Genomic DNA, 19,817 nt, shown 5'->3' with positions numbered 1-19,817 from the left:
AGCTGTATGGCCCCGCTCTGGCACTCTAGCATGCATAGCATAGGAGCCAGAGAAGGGACATGCCACTGCTTCTGGGAGCTGCTTGAGGTAAGCGCCATTTGGAGCCTGCACCCCTGAGCATCTCCCCACGCCCCAACTCCCTGCCCCAGCCCTGATCCCCCTCTTGCTCTCCAAACCCCTCAAACCCAACATGGAGCACCCTCCTGCACCCCAAACTTCTCAGCCCCAGCCCCACCCCAGAGCCCACACCCCCAGCTGGAACCTGCACCCCTTCCCGCACCCCTGCCCCAGCCATGATCCCCCTCCCACCCTCTGAATCCCTCAATCCCAGCCCAGAGCACCCTCCTACACCCCAAACTCCTCATTCTCAGCCCCACCCCAGAGCCTGCACCCCCAACCAGAGCCCTCAACCCCTTCCGCATCCCAGCTCCAATTTTGTGAGCATTCATAGCCTGCCACACAATTTCTATTCCCAGATGTGGCCCTCAGGCCAAAAAGTTTGCCCACCCCTGATCTATACCATAAATACAATTCACATTTGACCTAATACTATATGGTGTCTTTATGTGGTGGCTTCTAATTTGGGCAGGAGCCAAGAACATAAGACTGTCCATGCTGAGTCAGACGAATGGTTCATCTAGCTTAGTATCCTGTCTTCTGATAGTGGCCAATGTCAGATGCTTCAGAGGAAATGAACAGACCAGGGTTATCATTACACGATCCATCCCCTGTAGTCCAGTCCCAGCATCTGGCAGTTAGAAGCTTAGGCACACCTAGAGCATGGCATTTCATAGAGCATGCGGTCCACAACATTTGGATCAGAGTTGAATTTTTACAAAGCTGGGGTTGTTCAGGTCTATGGGTTTAGACTATTATAAGAGCAAGGTAAAACGCTGAGGTTGCTCAGGTTTAGGATTTTGATTTTTTGGCACTTCTCCTTTCAACAATTAAAATCACCAAATAAATTACAAGTCTGACATTAGACCTTTTATTTTAATTTTTCTCCAGTGGTAGGATAGTAAGTCCAAAGTAATAATATCAGTTTTCTTAATGCATGTTTGGTACTAAAGTGATAAAAAATAAAAATTTAAAAATTGCACGAATATTTTGATTATGGGAAAAGTACATTTTCAGTCTTTGTTCTCAAACACACTGGAACCGTTTTTGCTCAAATGTCTTCCCATCTCCTCACTCTACAAAAAAAACAGCTTCTGAAACAAACCAAGCCCAGGACACTTCAGTGCTGCAAAATTATGAACAACTAACAGCATATTTACTACTACTGCAACTTTAACTATAGTTGTCACTACAGCCACATAGTAAAAAGAGTAAAGCATCTATGGATGATTCATAAAGAAAATATTAGCTCTACACTTGCACAGGCTGGCATGTGGATAGGTCTTAAGCAGTGAGGGAGAGACTGAAGTGACCAGTTTAGGTTTAGTATGTGAACACTTTCTCCCAAGTGGATTTTATATTGACTGCCATTTTGAAAGTTAAAAATAAATAAAGCCATTAAAGAGCAGCAAATTGCTATTGACTCTGATCTTTGAAAGAAACTGAACACAAGTTAAAGATTTCCAAAAAATAGGAAATCCTAGAAAATAATATGGTTTTAAAAGTAGAAGACTAACAAAATAATATGGCTACCAGTGTAGACAAGGCAAGCTAAGGCCCTGATCCTGCAAAGACATAAGCACCCACCTCCATAGGACTACTAATTTGCTTAAAATTAAGTGTATACATAAATCTTTGCAGGATCAGAGCCCAGTGTAGAGCTAGATACAGAAACCCCAGCAATGGATATCTAGTGTGGGGCAGATGAGCTAGGGAGGTGGAATTTGTAACTTCTGTGGCCCTAAATACTGTACTATTGTCTCTCTGTTTCTTTGGTCTCAATCCTGAAAGGTGCTGAAAGCCCACAATCCTCATTGAAGTCAAGAGAGCATACAAAAAATCAGACCCATGGGCCCTGACCCTGCAATCAGTTCTAAGTATGCAGATCAGAACGTTAGACTGTAAGTAGAGCTGGTTGCAAATGTGTTGAAATATTTTTTCTATTAAAAAATCCTGTTTTTTTTTAAAGTGACACATACTGAAAAAGGTGTCCACATTCAATGAAATTTCATTTTGGAAAGAAATCCAAAATTAAGTGGTTAGAATGTGTTCACATGAAAATCATTGTTTTTCATATTAAAAACATTTTTTAAAGGTCAAAATCAGAGCAAAATGTTTCAGTTCTAAGTGGAACATTCTGATTGACCCAAAATGAATTTATTTTTGCATTTTGTTTTGTGGGAAATTTCAATTTTTTTTATTTTGTTCAGTTTCTTTTGGTTTGTTTTGGTTTTGGCTCAAAATTTGCTGTGCTGGACTGATGCTATCCACAACCCTATACTTAAAATGCAAGATCTGTCCTCTCTGCATGGCTGGAAAGTCCTGAAACACTTTTAGAAGGAGCTGCACAAAATCTCCATGAGGCATAGGTGCCAGAGGCAAATATGATGAGTGCTGAGCACCCACCGGCAGCCCTCCATCAGCTCCTCTTCCCTCCCCCAGCACTTCCCACCAGCTGGTGGGCCCCCATAGATCAATGCCTACCCCTCCCTCCTGCCCATCAGCTGTTTCACAGCATGTAGGAGGGCTCTGGTGAGAGGGGAAGGAGCAACATGGCATGTTTGGGGTACGGATGGGGCGGGGACTTGGGGGAAGGGGTAGAGTGGAGGGGGCAGAGCCAGGGGTGTAGCACCCCCCGGCACACTGGAAAGTCAGTGCCTATGCCATGAGAAGTAGCAGGTAGGCAGAGAAGCACCAGTGCAGCCCAGTGTGGCATGCAGAGGGAAGAGCACACCAGGGCTGTGCAGCGCAGCATGGTATGTGGGAGGGGATAGGGGTAGGGTTGCCAACCTTCCGGGATTGCCCTGGAGTTTCATCTTTAATTAAAGGTTATGTAATGCAGGACCACCTGGGGGCGGAGGGGGGAAGTGGGGCAATTTTCCCTGGGCCCCACAGGGGTCCTGTGAGCCCTGGCCCAGTGGCAGTCCAGGGCTTCAGCCAGCATTTTGGCGAAGGGGCCCTTCAGTGCTGCCGAAGACGTGGAGCGACTGAAGGGCCCCCCGCCGCCGAAATGCTGCTGAAGACCCGGACTGCCGCCAGGTGAGTACAAGAGCCACAGCTCCCCTACTTTGCCCCAGGCCCCCTGAATCCTCTGTGCAGCGGGCTGATGCAATGTGAGAAAACCTCCAGGAATACATCCAACCAAAATTGGCAACCCTAGGTGGGGAGAGTGCCCCACAGCTGTCAGTGCAGTGTGGCCTGTGAGGGGGTGCCCTGAGGCCACGCACAATATGTACAGGACTGCACAATGCAGCGTTGCATGGTGGGTGGCCCCAGGGCTGCTCAGGCTTTTTTGGCGCCCCAAGTGGCAAAGAAAAAAAAAAGCCGAGATTGGCGGCACTTTGGCAGCAGCTCAACTGCACCGCTGCATTCCTTGGGGGCAATTTGGTGGCGGGTCCTCGCTCCAAGAGACACTGAGGGACCCGCTGCAGAAGACCTGGACGTGCCCAGGGGCGTCTCTAACTTTTTTGCCACCCCAAGCACAACAGGCAGGCTGCCTTCGGCGGCTTGCCTGCGGGAGGTCCGCCGGTCCCGTGGCTTTGGTGTACCCGCCGCCAAATTGCCGCCGAATCCGTGGGACCAGCGGACCTCCCACAGGCAAGCTGCCGAAGGCTGCCTTACTGCCGCCCTTGCAACCCCTGCGGCTTGCCACCCCAGGCACACGCTTGCGTGGCCCAGGGCCATGCAACAAAATGTGGACCAGGGACGGGGCACTGCAGGGCTGTGCACTACAGCATGGGGGGCACCCCAAGGGCATGCAGTGAGTATAAAATGCAGGTGGTGCCTCAGGCCAATGCACTGATGTGGAATGGGGAGGATGTGCCCCAGGGCTGTGCACTGCAGCATGGCATGGGGGGGTGGCACCCCAAGCCCGTGCATAAAACGTGGCCTGAGGGGTGCCCCAGAGCCATGCAGCATGGTATCAGGAGCTGAGCCCTATAGCCCCGCAGAGTGTGACAAGGGGGGGGCAGGGCCGTGCAAAGAAACGCGCAGGGACCCTGGGGGGAAGGGCGAACGGTGGCGACGCTCCCTCCCCTCCCCCCATCTCTTGGACGTTCTGTTGCGAGGGGGAGGGGTGGTAAGTCTTTCGCTTCTGGCTGCTTCTAGGACCTTCTGAGAGAATCGAGGTGGGGGAGGGAGGGAGATAGGCGAGGCGGGACTTGGCAGAGGGAGAGAGTCTGACGGATCCCGCCTCCTTCTAGGAAGTTCGGAGGCAGGGGATGGGCTCGGGGTGGAGTTCGAGTTTGCAATGAATGAAGTCATCTTGCGATTTGCGCACTCCCCCCTTTCCCAAGCCAACCGATGACAGTTGATCTCGCGCAAGCGCATTTCCCAGCCCTTCAGAGGTGACTGTTGCAAAGAGAGCGCGCGAGCGAACCGCGTTCCCAAGCGCATGCGCAGTCTCCTCAGCTAGCTGACAGACGAGATACGCGTGCGCAAACCAAGAAATTTCGTCCTGGCGCATGCGCATTTGTTCCCCATCGGCTTCCCCCCGGCTCCTCCCCCCGTGATGAGAGTGGGAGTTGCCACCCCCGTGCTGTCAGTGAAGGTTCCCGATGGTTCTGGAAGGAGGCGGCGCCGGGCATATATAAAGCGGGCGGGAGGCGACGAGTACCAGCGCTGTTAGTGCGGAGAGAGAAGCCAGGTTAACGGAGCGGAGCAGCTGCAGCTATCGTCGCTAAGGTGAGACGCGGAGGCAGCAGTGACCGGAGGGTTTCTCGGAGGACGGACCTCTCAGCGGCTCCTTCTGCGGCGCGGGGGTGGCTTGGGCTGAGGCGGAGGTCATTCCGCGGAGCGGAGACGGGCAGCGCTGCTCGCCGCAGAGGGGACCGAGGCCGCGGTTGCAGGGCAGTGTAAGAAAGTCAGGCAGCGTCTGCCGACCAGCCACCCGCAGAGCGGTGTGTGGTGCTCCGGAAAGTGACCCCAGGCGGCTGCTGCGGGGGTTCAGGCTTGATGGGAACGGAGAGACGCGGCTCCTCGAGGAGACTGGCTTTAGCCTCACACATGGAGGGGTCGGGGAGGAGACCGGCCCTGGCTGTGCAAGGCAGGGAGGGCGGTGATGGGTTCGGGCTCGGGACAGGCTCAGGGACTAGGCTGGCTCACGGGGGAGAAGGGGCTGCCGGGGTAGCTCGTGCGGATGCGGGGGTCTAGCTGTGCGGAGAGGCGGGGACCGGCCCCGGAGGGGAGGGCGCAAGGGACTCGCTCTTGCGGCGAGTGGGTGGGGAGGCCGCTGTGGGGGAGGAAGGCTCTGGCAGTTTCTAGAATCTGTTCCTGGCCGGAGCCTGTAGGGGGCGCTGTGCCCCCACTTCTTGGGAGAGCGAGGCGCTGATACCGCCGCGCTTTTCAGCTCTGCCTGTTTTAAACTGTACAAAGTATCCACCGCGGGGGAGGTTGGAATCTGAACTTGACCCGGTTCTCCGTGGGTATTTGTGGTGCATCTTACAGCGTTACTGCTCTGGAGAAGCACATGGCTAGTGAGGTCACTCTCTGAGCTTTAGTGGACTTGGTTTAAGCTGGTACTGTCACAGTTGAAACAGGGATGTGACAGTGGGCTCCCCAGCCTGGTGAAACCTGTTCTTCTGCAGCTAGCAAGTAATACATGGATTATACCAAATTTATCTGTCGTTAGAACTGATGTATAGTGCCATTGCTTGGATGAGGGGTATGAGCCACAGAATGCCACGTCTGTTAAACAGTCAGTGCAGTTGCACATATACACCTTTGGGTTGTATGAGCTATGCTGCTCTGCAGCCTTGAGGCGAGAGCTCCCAATTTGTGTCTAATCACTCAGCAAAAAAAAAATTAGATGATTGCTGGAAACAATACTCAGATTGTGAGTTGAATTTACTGTCATTAGAAAGGTATATGTGTAGGTATGTTTTGCAAGTCTTTTTCTAGTTCCAAATGTTGTATAAGGCTAAACTTAATTGTTATGTTAACTTTGTATATTCAGTCATTGATTGTAGGAATGATAGTCCTTAGATGATCTGGAAACTCATTTAGATTTTGACTTGCATAAAACTAGATCTTTTTAGACAAACAAGGCAGAACATCTAGAAGCCAATTCAAGTATTCAATGCAGTTACACTTTCTCCCTTTCTGAATGGCTCCTGCAACTCTGAGGATGAAGAATCCTGAAGGTTTCACAATATTGGCCTGACTGCCTATCATGCACTTTTAAGGAATGGGCAATTTGCTGCTGAGGTACTTAAACCTTTATCCTCCTGAGGAGCAGAGAGTTGTGCTCATCCATCACTGCCAGGCCCTTCCAGATAAGGGGTATAAGAATTGGAGTTGGAGTGCTCTTCACTGCCAACAGGAAGAGAATACCAGCTGAGGTTCTCTTTCTGATACAGTATCCATGCTCTCAACTCTTTTATCCCAAAGTGGTGGTACTTGTTAAGTCTTAGGGTATGGCTACATTTGGAATTTCAAAGCGCTGCCCCGGCAGCGCTTTGAAGTGTGAGTGTAGTCAGAGCGGCAGCGCTGGGAGAGAGCTGTCCCAGCGCTGCATGTAAACCACATCCCTTACCGGTGTAGCGTGCAGCACTGGGAGCTGCACTCCCAGCGCTGCTGCCCCGATTACAGCGCTGTAAAGCGTCAGTGTATCTTGCAGCGCTCAGGGGGGTGTTTTTTCACACCCGAGTTGCAGCGCTGTAAAGTGTGAGTGTAGCCAAGGCCTTAGTGGTTGAACGTAAAACAGGTGAAGAATACTATGTAATTGTTTTAAGAGCCATTCTACAGAGCTGTCTTTTAGAGGTACAACTTCACTTATTTCTACAGATGCCAGAAGCTGTGCAGACTCAAGACCAACTAATGGAGGAGGAGGTGGAGACCTTTGCCTTCCAGGCTGAAATAGCTCAGTTGATGTCTCTAATCATCAACACTTTCTATTCCAACAAGGAGATCTTCCTGAGAGAGCTGATTTCTAATTCATCAGATGTAAGTAATGGAAATAATTAGTGACTAGCAGCCAGTGACATTGCTACCTAAATGCAAGTAGTGTGTTGAGGGGGTCTGATAGTTGCCTCTTTTTTTGTAGGCTCTGGATAAAATCAGATATGAGAGTTTGACTGATCCAAGCAAACTAGATTCTGGAAAAGATCTGAAAATTAACCTTCTTCCCAACAAGCATGATCGCACCCTAACCATTGTGGATACTGGCATAGGGATGACCAAAGCTGATCTGGTTAACAACCTGGGTACTATTGCCAAATCTGGCACCAAAGCCTTCATGGAGGCATTGCAAGCAGGTGCAGATATTTCTATGATTGGTCAGTTTGGTGTTGGCTTTTACTCTGCCTACTTGGTTGCTGAGAAAGTAACGGTGATCACCAAGCACAATGATGATGAGCAGTATGCTTGGGAGTCTTCTGCTGGAGGATCGTTCACTGTAAGACTTGATAATGGTAAGTGCTAACATTCTGTTGCACAGGTAGCTCTAAAGCAGCCCCTCATTCATGTGTCTTCCCCTGTATTATGGAAGGGTTTTGAAGAGGGAACAGCGGTAGCATATGGTATCATGTTAGACTAAACTGCAGTTAAAACAACTGCTCCTCAGGAGTAGCGTTTCTTAATCTCTGATGCAAAATTAACAGTTGTAAGCAAATTACAGTAGTAGCTTGGAGTGGTCCTGCATTTCTCTTGTAAAAAGAACAAGAATGTGAGGTAGTGGTTCAGATTAAACACTTCTATTTCAGAGGATAGCTCAACAACAAAGGGAGCTGTTTGTATGCTGCAGGGATTGTAGGTAGGGTGCATATCTTGAATTCAAGATCATGTGGTCTAAAAGAGGGCTAATAAATTTATTGTAAAAGCATGAGTGCAGGTGACCTACCTGACCCAAGGAAGTAAGTATAAAATTACTATGTAGATGTGGGTCTACAGGAAACTTCTGTCCCCAAATAAATTGAGGACATAACTAATGTGGATAAATTAAGCATAAGTTGTGTAATTAGAATCTTTTGATCAAGATGTAAAAACCTGACTAGTTAAACTAGAACCTTTGCCAAACACACTTTTACTGGTGCTTGCAATAAAACTCTCAAATCTTTTTATTCTAGGGGAACCTCTGGGCAGGGGTACAAAGGTTATTCTGCACCTTAAGGAAGACCAGACAGAGTACTTGGAGGAAAGACGAATCAAGGAAATTGTGAAGAAGCACTCGCAGTTCATTGGTTATCCAATTACACTCTTTGTAAGTGTTCAGGTTGGAATGCTAACAGTAAATTTTACTAATTTTAATTTAATCACTTAAGTGACCACTTTATAATGTTTAGTAGTACAATAGAAGGTTTAGCCATAGTATCTCAACAGTACAAAAATTTATTCTAAAGTGATCCACCAGATTAAAAATTTTTTAATATACTAATGTGTAGTGTGTATAGACAACGTTTGTCTAAATCTGAATAAGTATCTTTTTCTCCTCACTTGCTGTTGAGGACTCCTGCCAATCAACAGTGCTGTCAGACCTGGTTCTCTTCATACATGGAGTCAGAATTGAGTAAAAGATATAACTTAAACCTGATGGGCACTGAGTGATAAAACATGGTATATCATTAAAGATGTACTGTTAAACCTAATGATTTTAGTAAACTTACCTTCATATACAGAAGGTTTCTGTTTGAGGTTTAACTTTGCTCCTAAAATAAATCCCAAAACAATTTCTGAGTTGTATAGAGTCAAAAGACTAGGGTTTTTTCAGGGCCTTCTCTTGGGCTATACTGTAACAAAATAACCTCTTTAATGTTCCCTACTGCACTTTAACATAGTACCATTTCAGACCTTCCGTGTGCACCAGCAGAGTTTATGTGGAATGATTAACATGCAACACAACAGGTGTCATTTCTAATGAACACTATATAGTCTGTATTAGTGCTCTGTGTAGACAGCCCCTTAGAGACAAATAACCAGTTCTGATGCCTTTCTGATCTTTATTGGATACAAGAAATGAAATCTAGATTGTTCAGAGTTGTTGCTTTTCATCAGTTGAAACTAAAATCAGAAGCCCTCCTTACAGAGCATCCTTAATGTCTTAAATGACTCAAATATTTTTCCTCCTGCCTTTTTAACAAGGCTTTCACTAAATAACCCCCCCCCACACACACACACCATGTCTAGCTGTTCAGGATTGTGCTGTGCTACTACTTTAAGCACAAGAGAATATATCAGAAACACGGGGGTGCTACGTAACAGAAGTGCAGTAGTTAAAATTGTATCCCCCCTTTTTATTGCATTTCTACACTAAATCTTCTAATTAGAGGTTAGGAAGAGCAAGGCAGGAGAACTTGGTGGTTGCTGTGTGTATGGGGGGGCGTAAGCCAAGATTGCTGTGACTGTCAAGACCAAAACAGTTGAGGACCGGAGCATGCATGGAAAGATTATCATCAGGGCTTCTAACTCAGGTATAACATGCTGTGATGTCCATCTTCCACTTAAATTTCTAATCTCTTTAGGTGGAGAAAGAACGGGATAAGGAAGTAAGTGATGATGAGGCAGAGGAAAAGGAAGAAGAGAAAGAGGAAAAAGAAGAAAAGACAGAAGACAAACCAGAGATTGAGGATGTTGGCTCTGATGAGGAGGAAGAAAAGAAAGAAGGGGACAAGAAGAAGAAAAAGAAGATCAAGGAGAAATACATTGACCAGGAAGAGCTCAACAAAACCAAGCCAATCTGGACCCGGAATCCAGATGATATTACAAATGAGGAATATGGAGAATTCTACAAAAGCCTGACCAATGATTGGGAAGACCATTTAGCAGTGAAAGTAAGTAGGACTTGTCTCTGAAATCGAAATGGCCCAGTGGATCCTACCTCAGTTGTGTGCTTTGGGTGTTGTCTAGGTGCCTTTTTCTAATAAAAAGACACCTAGGTACTTGAAGAGACCTTTCTGCTTGGCTGAGGGTGATGAAAGCTGCAGTATGTCTATAAAACTGCTGTAGCACTTGGTGTAACAGTATTTTCTAACTTTAGGATATTCAAAGTTTTATATCACTTGATTTGTGCACATCTGAAACAAAGTAGAAAGTATCGGCCTTGTTAAAACCAAGTTAAGTTATTAAACATAATGTAGGCAGCAGTATTTATCTCAGGCGCTGATTGGTAAAGTTTCTCTCAGTTAGGAATTGCCTTTGACAATCAAGATGGACATGCAAAACAAATTAAATAATGGATGGTAAGTTCTTAGGGCACCACAGGGGCCCTACCTAAAGAGAATGGGAACCTCCTGTAGAGCCCAAATTCTACAGTATTTGCAGATCATCCCTTCCACTAAGACCTGCATACTGGTGGAGACTAGGGGGGTATATACCATGATTAAGAAAGCAATGACATTTTATTAGTGAAGATGTCAGGAATGTCTCTTGGACATCATGGCCCCAGCTCAATGAAGTGACCATGAATGTCTTCCAAACAGTGTAAAAAAAATCAAGCTAACTTTAAAGATTCTTAAACCATGTCTGTCTGTCTGTCTTGCAGCACTTTTCTGTGGAAGGGCAGCTGGAATTCAGAGCTCTTCTGTTTGTCCCAAGACGTGCACCCTTTGATCTGTTTGAGAACAGAAAGAAAAAAAATAACATTAAATTGTATGTACGCAGAGTCTTCATCATGGATAATTGTGAGGAGCTAATCCCTGAATATCTGAGTAAGTAGGCCCTTGTTTGAGAAGTAACATTCCTCTGATCTCATGTCATGTACATTGGTGAACAGAATGCTTTATAATAGAAATAGAGACCAGAAATAGTGACCAAAATGGGATTGACGTTTTCTTTAAGATGTGAATGTGGAAGAGTAAGACCGAACAATGAAGAGTGATTATCTATCTGAGTCTTAAGGTTTTGGAGAAAAGGCACTCTATAAAAAACAAACCCTAGACTATGTATTTGGAGCATATCTAATTTTATTAAGATTATTAATTTCATAGTAAAGATCTTTCTCTTAATTGTCAAGATTTAACACACACGCTTGCTTACAGACTTTATGCGGGGAGTGGTGGACTCTGAAGATCTTCCTCTAAATATTTCCCGTGAAATGCTGCAGCAGAGCAAGATTCTGAAAGTGATAAGAAAGAACTTGGTCAAGAAATGCTTGGAACTCTTCACTGAATTAGCAGAAGACAAGGAGAACTACAAGAAATTTTATGAGCAGTTCTCTAAAAATATCAAGGTCAGTGACCCTCTAGTATTTTAGCAAGAACTTGGGTTTTTTGGCATAGTGGCCTCTTATCAGATGGCTTACATTAGCTTTTTATTATTGGCATTTGCACTATATGAGCATGTAGTTTGAAAAGATGAGGTTTTTTAATATATATTCCTCCCCCCCACCCCAGCTTGGCATACATGAGGATTCCCAAAACCGAAAGAAACTCTCAGAGTTGTTGAGGTACTACACTTCTGCATCTGGTGATGAGATGGTCTCTTTGAAAGACTATTGTACTCGGATGAAGGAAAACCAGAAACATATATATTACATTACAGGTAAGTCAACTGCAACTACTTTCAGCTTTGGCTTTTAAAAGCTCCTGAATGTACTAGACATTTGCTTGCTATCTAATGACTCTCAGGCAGGCTCCGGAACCTGTGGCATAGGTAGTACATGGTTTCCAACTTTGTTGTCCTATCTGTCCTTTTAAATAGTCTTGCTGTGGATTGGCAGTGCTTACAGTTCATACCACATGCTGTGTCACAATACCACTGTTGGTATTAGTCTAATTGAACAAGTGAGTCAGCAATACAAAAACATGTATGGGATTTCATAAGTGTGAGTCTCTCTAATTTATTTAGACAGATATACCCTGTCTGAAGTAAAGTTATTGCATTTAAGCCCTTAGTAGGTATATGCAGGTGAACTCCACACATCGTCTGTGCATGTTGGAAAACACACGAGGAGGCAAGCTACATGGTGACTATTTCTCTTCTGAGCATCTGATGGAATCTTAACATTTAGAACATAGATGCTTGTCATTATGCTTCAGTATTTTTCATGTTCTGAGTTGAGACTTCTGTGGGTCTCTGTTTCCAGTCTCATGTCAAGGAATCATGTTGCTGTGTTTTTTTGAGAGAAGCAGCACTGAGCACAAACAAGGTTTCTAGTGGTGTTCCTGTACCCCAGTTTATACCTTGCAAACATTCCAGTCAGGAATGTATCTGCTAGGGAGCCTCTGAAATAACAGAAGCAGTCTCTATTTTTTGGCTATTATCTTTTGATTATCTTTTTGGGGGCAGGGGACGACAGTGACAATTTCAGGTGTTGAAGTGGAAGTTCTTTGTTGTTAGTCTCAAACTTAAACTCAACACACTTAAATTGGCTTCTTACCATTCCTGAGGTACTTCACTTAGTGTTTGAGTGTGTCTGTCTGAGAAACTGGAGATAAAAGTACTACATGCTAAATTCCTGAGCTGTGATCTCCTCTGGAGTAGGTATTGCCAATCTGCAGCTGCTGTCCTTCAGCCATGGATTGCTAGGTCTTCATGATTAAGGGACCCAGGAGTAGTTTATCCTTCATCCTGATAAACACCCAGATTAAGAAGTTTATTTAAAAGGGCATATGTGGCTTAGCATCAAAATCAAGTGGCCTTAGGCAAATGGCTTCAAGATTCTGGATTTCATGACTGTGTTCAGTGCTGTTCCAGGATAAGCCTGAACCTGTTGAGGGACCAGGTGCAAGCCTCTTTGCAGAGGACAAACAGGAAAGCCAGAGTCCTTTCAGGCTTGTATCTCTGACACATGGGAAGGGAGACTCCACTTTCCTAAGCAGTCTTTCAGACAGCTGGCCTCAGGGTGGCTCAGTAGTGCACTTCACAAGTTGCTCTGGACACCTTAGGCTGAAGTTGCAAGGTCCCTTTCAACAAGCACCAAAACAAGGTTAGCATTTAACCAGTCTTCCATTTCTAGTAGTCTGTCCAGAACAACCTGGCTGTTTGCTGCTCTGTTGCTCTTCTGGGACAACTCAAGCTTACTTAAATGAGAATCTCAGATACCTAAAGGGATGGTTTCTGTAGTCATCTGCTATAGTCAAGTAGTTGTGGCTTAAGTTGAAAAATGGAATTATTCTTTCAGGTGAAACCAAAGATCAGGTAGCAAACTCTGCTTTTGTGGAACGCCTTCGCAAACATGGTCTGGAGGTAATTTACATGATTGAACCTATTGATGAGTACTGCGTGCAGCAGTTAAAGGAATTTGAAGGCAAGACCTTAGTTTCTGTAACAAAGGAGGGTTTGGAGCTTCCAGAAGATGAAGAGGAGAAAAAGAAACAGGAGGAAAAGAAGGCAAAGTTTGAAAACCTCTGCAAAATCATGAAAGACATACTTGAAAAGAAAGTGGAAAAGGTATGAACATCTCACTGTTCATAGGCAGTCTTAAGCCCACTGTTGCATCACTCTTCTGATTAGTAAGCTCTTATGGGTTACTGGGACCAATGGTCTAGCTGTTAATGATTAGTCAGCCATCTTCCTAGCATTTAAGAGCTCTAGCACCACAAGTATTGCTAGTTTGTAATTCCTGTCTCATATGGAACATTTTCTCACTTCTCAGGGTTAAGAGTGTTTTTAAAGCATGGTGAAGAATGAGGAATGAAGTAGGGTTGGAACATCTAGTCTTACAATCAGTTTGAGTCTGTCAAGTGGTGGAAACAAAAGCATCTCCCAATCAGAGTAAAACAAGATTAGTCAGTTACTGGACTGTCCATTGGACTTTAATAGTCAAAGTATTCTCAAATTCCACTTTATAATGTGGATATACAGATGTTGATTGTATCATAGCTCTTCTGTATTTTGTCACCTGGTTTATGCAGGTCCTCTAGAACAATTACTGCAGTTAAGCATATCTGTAGTATCTTAAACCCTATAGAAATCAACTTTATGGTAACAATTAATGCTTCCACTCAACAGGTTGTGGTCTCCAACCGTTTGGTGACTTCCCCATGCTGCATTGTAACAAGCACATACGGCTGGACTGCAAATATGGAGAGGATAATGAAAGCACAGGCACTGAGAGACAACTCCACAATGGGCTACATGGCAGCAAAGAAACACCTTGAGATAAATCCTGACCATTCCATCATTGAAACACTAAGGCAGAAAGCAGAGGCTGACAAGAATGACAAGTCAGTGAAGGATCTGGTTATTTTATTGTATGAAACCGCGCTCCTGTCCTCTGGTTTCAGTTTGGAGGATCCCCAGACGCATGCTAACCGTATTTATAGAATGATCAAACTTGGTCTTGGTAAGTAAGACTGTTCAATTTATAATTCTAGTTCGTGTATATGTATTGTCCTTGGGAGGAATTTAATGGTTGCAGATCATTTCGTCCTGTCTTAATAAATGAGGGTGCAGTTGAGTAATCACTCCTGCCTATGATATAAAGGACATAGAAATTGTTTTTCTCCTGAATTCTAGTATTAGAGATTAATATATTTCCAGATCTTAATTGTACACACCTCCTTTTTGTACAGGCATTGATGAAGATGATGCTGTTACAGAAGAAACTAGTCCAGCGGTTGCTGAGGAGATGCCACCACTTGAAGGCGATGATGACACTTCACGTATGGAGGAAGTGGACTGAAATAGCCAGCTAGCTTACAGAAACTTGTGGATGTTTCCTTGGCTAATTTGAATAAGTTATATTTTGTATATTATGAATAATACCTGCCAAAAAATTGACATGATCTGCATTCCCTCTTTATATTTATTTTGAAAGATGTTATACCTTATTTTTGTTACTTTTTTTAGCTAATGTGAGATATGAAGGGAATGTGGTTTTTCTTTGGTTTTTTTTTTCTCTTGGTGCATTAACCCTGTAACCCCTAGACAGGCAAGGGAGTCCTTATTTTGTCTATAAGAGCTGGTTGCAGATGGCAGGGGTTTCGGCTTATTCTTTATTGCCAGAAATATGGGAAAAGTAATGTTATGCTATCTGGATGTTTAAAAGTTGTAATCTGTTATACAGCTCCTCACTCACTAAACATTTCTGGCAGTACGGTTCCTAGTAACTAGGTATCTAGACAAGCTGAAATACTTGGGGGGAAGCTTTAACCCCCATGCTCCTATGTTTCAAAGTCTTGATGTTAAAACTTGTCTTTTTATACTGTAAAAGGGATTTTTGGATTGCACTCTACCATAGAATAGAATCCACTGTAAATCTCTTGTGATTTATGCAACTCTGCATGTACAGTTCAACCTTAGAGCTGTCTAGGAATAAAAGTGTTACGAATGAATCTTATTTGTGAGGGAATGCGAAGTTATTTCACTAACAAGTCTGGCAATCATTCTAACTGATCAGCTGGAGACAAGTCAACCATAATTGAAAGCCAGCAGTTTATTCTACTATCTGTTACTGTCTATCTGGGGGCCTGCACTCAAGTTCATTGTTAGAATGATTTTCTTCATCTTTGCATGATTTAGAGGTGTCCTATGCATGGTCTGTTTCCACCTTCACCTCTTCAAGTCTTAACTTCAATTCTGCAGCTGAGGTAGTTGGTACCCAGAGCCCCCCTTTCTTTTTCTAGTCTTACTCTCCACAGCCTAGAAGCCGCAAGGGAAGAGTCATGACTTCACTCCACCTTGGGCCTGTGAAGCCATGGTGGTTTATCAGCTCCCCTACCACACAGTGCAGCCCTTGCCAGTAGTGCTTGCCTCTTCTAGGTAGGTGGGCCTTATCCCCCTGCTTACCATGAAGCCCTACCTGCTGCTCCCCTTCCCTCTGTCGTCCTAGCCAAGCCAGAACTGGGCCATGGTAAGAACCATTCAGGCAGTCCAGGCTGCTGGGGTGAGCCCTAGACTCTGCACCTACCTTGGGCAGCATGTGCTGAGGGTACAGGGCAGGAGTGACCACATGGATTGTGCATAATAAAGACTGGAAGAGTCTTAAGTCAGGGGTGCAGACAAGACAGTGGCAGACTTGGGACTCCTGGAAAAATCTCCCTGGGCTGGAGAAACTCACTCCCTTTTGCAGCCCCAGGGCCACAGAGCTTTTCTGTTCTTGGAGCCACACTGGGGTGGGAGAGGGGCAAAAGGAGCAAGCAGGGGATAGGGTGTCAGGGAGGGAAAAGGGGGATGGGGCTACAGGGAAGGGGGTGGAATGGGAGAGGGGCTTGGGACTCAAAGCTCCAGTGAGGGTGGAGACCTGCTGTAGTCCCTGCCCAGCAACCCCTCATCTGCAGGTGGAGGGGAGGCTAAAAGCGATGAGTGGGGGCATACCTTCCCCAGAAGAAGAGGGGTAGGGGTCTAGTCCCCCCAACGGAAACTTCACTCACAAGTGATAGATTCTGCCAAAAGGTGGGGGGAGGGGGGAGTATGAAGCCTTGTCCCCTGTGGCACTACCCCTCTTCCCCTGGTACACCATCCTCTGGCCAAGCTGGAAGCCATAGCAGGGCTAGGGACCTCAGACCCATCCACTGCCTTGGGGTGGAGGGATCAAATAGCAGCCTCCGGCTTGTGTCCCTGCTGCTCTGGCCCTGGCCCCAGGGCAGGTGGAGGATCTGCAGCTGCCCAACTCCAGCTTCCATACTGGCCTGTGTGCAGCTGCTCAGGACCATAGTAAGAGCTGCCTTTGCAGCTGTAGGAGGGCTGCAGACCCTCTATCCGTCCTGCTGGTGAAAGCCTTGCAGATTTACATGTCCCATTGATGAACTTCTCCCAGACACCAGAGGCAGGAGTTATGGGCATTGCCCATGGACATAGACTTAGTGCAAGAACTACAGGGTTTGAAACTCTGAGATTATATGCCCTGAGGCCCACCAGGGTGTGTATTGGAGGGGGAGCCCCCCAACCTGCCAAGTAGTGGGACTAAATTAGCAACTAAAAACTGAACTACTAATGAACAAAGGGAACTAGAGTAACAGAAGAGCTTGGGATTAGTGGGATGCTTGCAAGCAAGAGACCGCTGTTCCAACAACTGTCACTGACAGAAGGAACTGAAAGGGGGTTGGGCCGGCAGGGTCATATATAACGCACCATACCAGCACCACTCCAGAGGGCTCCACAGCTGGCCCAATGGGTAGCTGGTAGGGAAAAGTTTGACAGCCACACACCCCTAACTGGAATAGATAGAGCAACACATCTTGAAGAACAACACTCTCAAACAGTGAGTAATCATTTTTAATGGAAGGTTAGTAACTTTTTCCCTCAGGCACAGACCTCTGGAAGGTTATCTCATCCAGCAGGTATCTCATGTGTCCAGTCCAGAGAGAGAGCAGGCAAACTTGAAGGAGGCAGACCTCAGTGATGAGCTGCCAAACATCTTAACCGGTTCTCTACCAGTCTTTGGCAGCAGGTCCTTCACTCGCTCTGGGTCTGGCAGCACTTAGGCAGCGGGTCCTTCAGTACTGCCGAAGACACAGAGGGAGTGAAGGACCTGCCGCTGAAGACTCAGAATGCCACCAGGTGAGTACAAGCCCCATGTGTTGTTTTTTTTAATTATTGTTTTTAAAGTCATCCCTGCCGGGGCCCCATCAAAACTTTGAATCAGGCCCCCCACTTCTCAAACCTGGCCCTGCACATCAGGGTTGCAAAATTCTATCAGGCTGGGTAGGGAAGGCTGTACCTCCCAAAACAGCCTGTCCTTCCCCATCCAACCCCCATCCATGTCCTGCCACCTTCAGAACCTGCAGCCAATCAACACCCCCCTTGCTCCTTGTCCCCTGACCACCCCCTCCTGAGACTAGGGGTGAAAGTAAGTCCAGTGACTTACCAGTATGCTGGGGCCATCTCTGGTGGCCAGAAGGAGCAGGACCTCTGGCAGAAGGGGCATGGCTGAGGGAGTCAGAACCAGCCCCAGCCCATGCTGTAAGGTAAGTGCTCCTCCGCACCGGGGTAGCAGCAGTAGCCTGGGGCTCTGGAGGATATTTAAAGGGCCTGCAGCTCTCCTGATTCTACCACCCCGGCTCTTTAAATAGCTGCGGGAACCCTGAGGAAGCAGCGGGGCTCCTGCTGGTATTTAAAGGACTAGGGCAGCAGATACAGCTGGAGCTCTGGGCCCTTTAAATAGCCCCTGGAGCCCCCTGCTACTCCTGGGTTCCAGGGGCTATTTAAAGGGCCCGGGGCTCCCATGCTTCTACAGCCCTGGCCCTGTAAATAGGCTCCGGAGCCCTGGAATAGTGGTGGCGGGGCTCCAGCGGCTATTTAAAGAGCCGGGGCAGTAGAAACAGCCGGAGCCTTGGACTTTTTAAATAGCCCCTAGAGCCCCGGAGCCCTACCCCAGAGCTCCAGCAGTGGAGATCAGGTGGCAATTTAAAGGGCCTGGGACAGGACGGTCCTGTGGGCCGGATGTGGCCTGCAGACTGGAGTTTGCCCACCCACCAGCCCCTTTAATAACCAGTTCTTCTTCGAGTGATTGCTCACATCCATTCCAGTTAGGTGTGCGCGCCGTGCGTGCACGTTCGTCGGAAACTTTTTACCCTAGCAACTCCAGTGGGCCGGCAGGTCGCCCCCTGGAGTGGCGCCGCCATGGCGCTCGATATATACCCTTGCCGGCCCACCCGCTCCTCAGTTCCTTCTTACCGCCGTGTCGGTCGTTGGAACTGTGGAGCGCGGCATAGCTGTCCTCCACGTCCCTAGCTCTCCTTGTTAACTATCGTTATTGTTACAGTTGTTAGTTAGATCGTTAAGTGTAGTTAGTTAAGTAATTAGGTGTAAATAGTATTGTAGATAGTTGTTCGCCGGGGGCTGTAGCCCTTCCCGGCACCCGGCACCGGGCTCATGCCTGGTTCGCCGGGCTTTAAGCAGTGTGTGGCCTGTAAGAAGCCTATGCCTACCAGCGACCCCCACGACGCATGTCTGAAGTGCCTGGGGGAATCGCACAGGTCGGACAAGTGCCGCATCTGCAAGGCTTTTAAGCCCAGGACAAAGAAGGAGAGAGACCAAAGACTCAGGACTCTCCTCATGGAGGCGGCACTTGACCCGGCAGCTTCACAGGCCGTGATCTCGGCGCCGGCACCGGATCGCACCGGCACCGGGAAGACTCCCCGGCACTGACCTTCTCCGGCACCGGGTGCAGAGGCGAGACCGTCAGCGTCTGCTACTCCAGCCAGGCAGACCAGATTGGAGCGCCCGGCATCGACATCGGCCGCGGTGCCACCGGCACCGTCGACTCCGGGCCCGGTGGGCCCGTCGATTCCGGTGCCGCCAAGCTCCCCCATAAGATCTGGGGTTGAGCTATTGGTCCCATCCACGCCGGAGACCTTCGCCTCGGCACGGGACCTTATCACCCTAACTGAGTCTACTCAGCTGCCACCCCCGGTACCTCCGGTGCGGGTCGCATCTAGAGGCAAGCCCATGATGTCGGCACCGTCTCGGGACTCGCGCTCGCGATCCAGGTCCCGACGCCACGGTCGATCAAGATCCCACCGCCGCTCGCAGTCCCGGCACCGCTCCCCTCAGCGGTACCGGTCGCACTCGCGGCACCGATTGACCTCCAGACGGTCGCGGTCTGACTCCAGCCGCCGATACCGGCACCGTGACTCCAGGAGCCAGTCCCGCCGTCACTCACCGCGCCGGTCGACCTCCCGGCACCGAGCTGGTGGCAGGTCCCGGTCCCGGTCGACCTCCCGGCACCGCGTCGGTGGCAGGTCCCGGTCCCGATCCCGGCACCGAAGCAGCGGCCGGTACCGTTCCAGATCCCGGCACCGAGACAGAACCCGGTCCCGATCCCGGCACCGCTATGACTCCCGGTACCGATCCCCGGCACCGAGAAGATCTTCGGTGCCGAC

The 19,817-nt window shown here is 47.6% G+C and overlaps 1 protein-coding gene across 1 annotated transcript; it reads left to right on the top strand.

Moving 5' to 3' along the window:
• Positions 1-4,684: 4,684 nt before the first annotated feature.
• HSP90AA1 (heat shock protein 90 alpha family class A member 1) lies at positions 4,685-15,331 on the top strand. Its single transcript, XM_050954136.1, has 11 exons — positions 4,685-4,800; positions 6,901-7,059; positions 7,160-7,526; positions 8,181-8,314; positions 9,573-9,881; positions 10,592-10,757; positions 11,088-11,278; positions 11,442-11,589; positions 13,172-13,440; positions 14,002-14,335; positions 14,565-15,331. The coding sequence occupies exons 2-11, from the start codon at positions 6,901-6,903 to the stop codon at positions 14,672-14,674; spliced, it is 2,187 nt and encodes a 728-aa protein (XP_050810093.1). The 5' UTR covers positions 4,685-4,800; the 3' UTR covers positions 14,675-15,331.
• Positions 15,332-19,817: the final 4,486 nt, after the last annotated feature.

Source organism: Gopherus flavomarginatus, chromosome 5 (assembly GCF_025201925.1).
Source record: "Gopherus flavomarginatus isolate rGopFla2 chromosome 5, rGopFla2.mat.asm, whole genome shotgun sequence".
Taxonomy (NCBI): Eukaryota; Metazoa; Chordata; order Testudines; family Testudinidae; genus Gopherus; species Gopherus flavomarginatus.
This window is presented reverse-complemented; position numbering and strand designations above follow the sequence as displayed.